The sequence below is a fragment of the Bos indicus genome, chromosome 15 (assembly GCF_029378745.1).
Source record: "Bos indicus isolate NIAB-ARS_2022 breed Sahiwal x Tharparkar chromosome 15, NIAB-ARS_B.indTharparkar_mat_pri_1.0, whole genome shotgun sequence".
Lineage (NCBI taxonomy): Eukaryota > Metazoa > Chordata > Mammalia > Artiodactyla > Bovidae > Bos > Bos indicus.
Window position 1 is genome coordinate 44,944,065 of NC_091774.1, and position 4,381 is coordinate 44,948,445.

General features: G+C 46.1%; 1 protein-coding gene across 1 annotated transcript; it reads left to right on the forward strand.

The window, feature by feature from the left end:
* The first annotated feature begins 1,026 nt into the window (after positions 1-1,026).
* NLRP10 (NLR family pyrin domain containing 10) lies at positions 1,027-3,981 on the forward strand. Its single transcript, XM_019974211.2, is given in 5 exon segments — positions 1,027-1,114; positions 3,156-3,490; positions 3,493-3,648; positions 3,650-3,950; positions 3,953-3,981. Coding segments are annotated over 5 exon segments (909 nt in total).
* Positions 3,982-4,381: the final 400 nt, after the last annotated feature.

Sequence of the window (4,381 nt, forward strand, 5' to 3'; positions counted from 1 at the left end):
TCTTGGCTATTATAAACAGTGCTGCGATGAACATTGGGGTACACGTGTCTCTTTCCCTTCTGGTTTCCTCAGTGTGTATGCCCAGCAGTGGGGTTGCTGGATCATAAGGCAGTTCTATTTCCAGTTTTTTAAGGAATCTCCACACTGTTCTCCATAGTGGCTGTACTAGTTTGCATTCCCACCAACAGTGTAAGAGGGTTCCCTTTTCTCCACACCCTCTCCAGCATTTATTATTTGTAGACTTTTGGATAGCAGCCATTCTGACTGGTGTGAAATGGTACCTCATAGTGGTTTTGATTTGCATTTCTCTGATAATGAGTGATGTTGAGCATCTTTTCATGTGTTTGTTAGCCATCTGTATGTCTTCTTTGGAGAAATGTCTATTTAGTTCTTTGGCCCATTTTTTGATTGGGTCGTTTATTTTTCTGGAGTTGAGCTGTAGGAGTTGCTTGTATATTTTTGAGATTAGTTGTTTGTCGGTTGCTTCATTTGCTATTATTTTCTCCCATTCTGAAGGCTGTCTTTTCACCTTGCTAATAGTTTCCTTTGATGTGCAGAAGCTTTTAAGGTTAATTAGGTCCCATTTGTTTATTTTTGCTTTTATTTCCAATATTCTGGGAGGTGGGTCATAGAGGATCCTGCTGTGATGTATGTCGGAGAGTGTTTTGCCTATGTTCTCCTCTAGGAGTTTTATAGTTTCTGGTCTTACGTTGAGATCTTTAATCCATTTTGAGTTTATTTTTGTGTATGGTGTTAGAAAGTGGTCCAGTTTCATTCTTTTACAAGTGGTTGACCAGATTTCCCAGCACCACTTGTTAAAGAGATTGTCTTTAATCCATAGTCTCCCATTCTTGAGCTAAACCCAATTTGTTTACTACATATTACTTCTTCCACACAATACTGGATTCAGATTGCTAATATTTTGTTTAGGATTTTTGTATTTAAATTTATGAGTGTAATGGGTCTGGGTTTTATATTAAGTTCATAAAGATAAATTTAGATTGGATTTGCATTGACTCTAAAGTAATGTATGGAGCCCAGCAGGCTGTGAAAGTGGTGCTCAGGGTCTCAAAGGTCGTGAACCTGTTGGAGCTCAGCCACGTTTGTCTGGATGGCGAGTGTAGCAGGGGACAGAGGAGGCCCTGGCACTCTCCCTTGGTCCATGGTATTTCCAGAGACTCCTCCCCTCCCAGCCTATAATTCCTGCCTTGCCTCACTCTTGCCCTCTGCCCTTGCCTGGGAGCTCCAGTGCCCCAGGGTCCTAGTGGCCTTGAGCTGAAGGCTCTGACTGATTTTGGGTGGCCTTGGTTAGCAGTAAGAGGAAGCAGGATGTCAGTTCCCTGACCAGAGACTGAAGCCAGGCCACGGTAATGAGAGCTCCAAATTCCAACCACTAGACCATGAGGGCCAGTGGCTACTGGCAAGGCCCTGGCTTGTCTGCTTTGTAGAAATGAATTTCAACAAAGAGATGGAAAATGGTGAAACAAGTGTTTATTAGGAAGTAAAAAAAGTACGTGTGAATAGGCACACATGGATGGGGTCAGAAAGAGTTGTGCTTCTGTGTATTTTATATGGGGCATTTCTTCTGGGTTTCCTCTGGCCAATCATCTTATTTTGCCTGGCTCTGAGTCTGTATTTGGTATACCTCAGGATTCTCCACTCTTAGCCAAGGTGGATTCCAGTGCAGAGGCCTGTGGGAAGCTTGACACCATCTATTATGGGGTGACACCCTCTCCCTTTTTAGCCCCCCAAGAGCTTTTCTGTGCATGGATGGCTGGAAAAGTCTCCTTGACCTCAAGAGTTGAGAAATATGTATTTTCTTTATCTTTTATCTGGGCAGGTCTTGGCTCCTCTCTGCCCCTGTTATTTTGTTTATCTTGGAGTATCTGCCCACAGGGGATTCCCAGGAAGCTCAGTGGCAAAGAATCTGCCTGCCAGTACAGGAGATGGAGGGATGTGGGTTGAGTTCCTAGGTTGCGAAGATCCCCTGGAGTAGGAAATGGCAACACACTCTCGTACTGTTCCCTGAACACTTCCATGGACAGAGGAGCCTAGTGGGCTATCGTCCATGAGGTTGCTATATTCCAAGAATTGGACTCAACTGAGCATCCGAGCATATATGCACACATCTGTCCACAGGGAACAGACTTTAGGTCCTCAGCCTGGGGCCCATCTATCTTCTGCTTCATGGTCACTGCCAGGTGGAGGGTGGGTATTTATTAATAGAAAGACTAGAGTATCTTCTAATGCCCTCCCGAATCCAGTTGTCATACTAGAGGAGGGGAAAGTATGAGGAGCTTAGAAGTTGGGGGTGGTGTTCGTGAAGGTATTCTGCTAACTAGAAGAAGCAGCCTCAAGCAGTGGGCTCAAACCTTTCTCCAGCATCTCTCATACAGGCAGCTCAGGCTGCTTCTCACAAGGAACCAGTGGACTGATGCCCCCTAGAGGGCGGGGCGGTCATGCAGCCTAAACAGCCCCCATCCCTTCTAGGGTGCTGGATGAGAAAGGAGGGTCTGTGGAACCAGTGCTTCCTCCACAGTCTCCTTTCATGCCTGGTAGCTCCTCTGACACAGAGACAGGAGGGTTCTGTAGACCAGGAGTTGGGGGGCTCCTGCTCAGAAGCTGGTTTATCTTTAGCACCTGGCTTACCTTTACCAGGAATGGGCTCCTATGAAGTCACCATTCTCCAGTTTCCCTTTCTCCTCTTTCTGTCTTCACCAATTCACATGGGGACATTTCACATGAACACTCAGACATTTACACATACAGTGACTTTTTCATATACATATATTTTTACAAAGATACATGCTGATGTACACTGATGCCTTCCCTATGTAAAAATACACAAACTTCCATAGCACACTTTCATGAGCATGTGGGGAAACACGGATTCACTCACACTGCACGAACACCCACACACACACAGAACACAGCCTTGCACACTTATATAGCTGGGCACAAGCACACCACACATGCATATATGCACAGGCACACATACATACACACACTCACATACACATACTTGAAACGGGCCCTCTCCATGTTGCTAGAAGTATAATCTTCAGAGCAGAACACAGAAGATAAGAATAAAGGACAGAGGCCAGCGTTACTCTCTTTTTATTCCCATCTCACTACGTAACACCCCACTTGTCTAGCACAGATTATGGACAGGAGAGCATGTGTGCCACCTACAGGAGAGTCAAGAAGGGGCAACAATGGCAACCATGACCAGCTTCTTCCGGTGTCCATGCCCAGCTCAGGGAGCCCAGACTCATCTCCCTGCCCCAGCTGGGAGCTGGAGCTGGACTCTGTCGCAGTGAAGGCTGTATTTGATCCATGAGAAGAGCCCTCCAAGGTCCCACCCAGAGTGGCACTACAGGGGTCAGCTGGCATAGGAAAGATAACCCTGGCCAGAAAAATGGTGCTGAACTAGACCACTGGCACCCTGTACCCAGGCTGGTTTGATGATGTCTTATATGTGAGCTGTAGAGTGGGTCCTTATATGTGGCCCTGCTGGCAGAAGGCAAACTGGACCAGCTCCTCCTCTGGTGTTGTAGGGACAATCAAGCAGCTGTCACAGAGCTTCTGAGGCAGCTGGAGTGGTTCCAGTTCATCCTGGATGGCTATGATGATCTGCAGGGGCCCTTGTGCAGAGAGGTTGAAGAGGCCGAGGTCCAGTCTCATGGAGTATGTGCTGCACCCTTGAATCAGGAGGACGGTACTGCCGAGGTCCTCCCTTCTCATCACCATCCAGACCCTGGCTTCGTGGAATCCAGAGCCCTTGCTGAGACAACCACACTCTGACCACATCCTTAGAGGTTTCTCTGAGGACAAGAAGAGGAGTTATTTACGCTCGTATTTCACAGATGAGAAGCAAGTTAGAAATGCCCTTGACATTGTGCAAGCAAATGATGTTCTCTACAAAGCATGTCAGGTTCTAGGAATTTGCTGGTTGTCTGCTCTTGGCTGAAGGGCAGATAGCGAGAGGCAGAGAGGTCTCAGAAGTGCCCAGCACAGTGCCCAGTCTGTACTGTGGTGTAATGTGATCAATTGCAGCTTAAATAAGTAGTGGTTTCACAAATTTTGAGAAACTTCTCAAATTTCCATGTTGGAAATGAGCCAAGGCTTGTCACAGACCTTTAGTCTTGGAGGCTGTAGTGTGACTTGATTTAGCTCCACGCTAATAACATATCATGACTATCCCCAGAGGTGCCTTTACCTAACTTTTCTTACTGGAAATATCAGTCAGTTCTAAGTGCTAACTCATAATCTCTTTTTTCTGCTTTGGTTCCCTCTGTAGAGAAAAGAAGAAAAACGGAATTCTAGATGTAGATGTGGTCAGTTCCCAGCTCTCATTCTATTTTTAAAAAAAATCTATTTA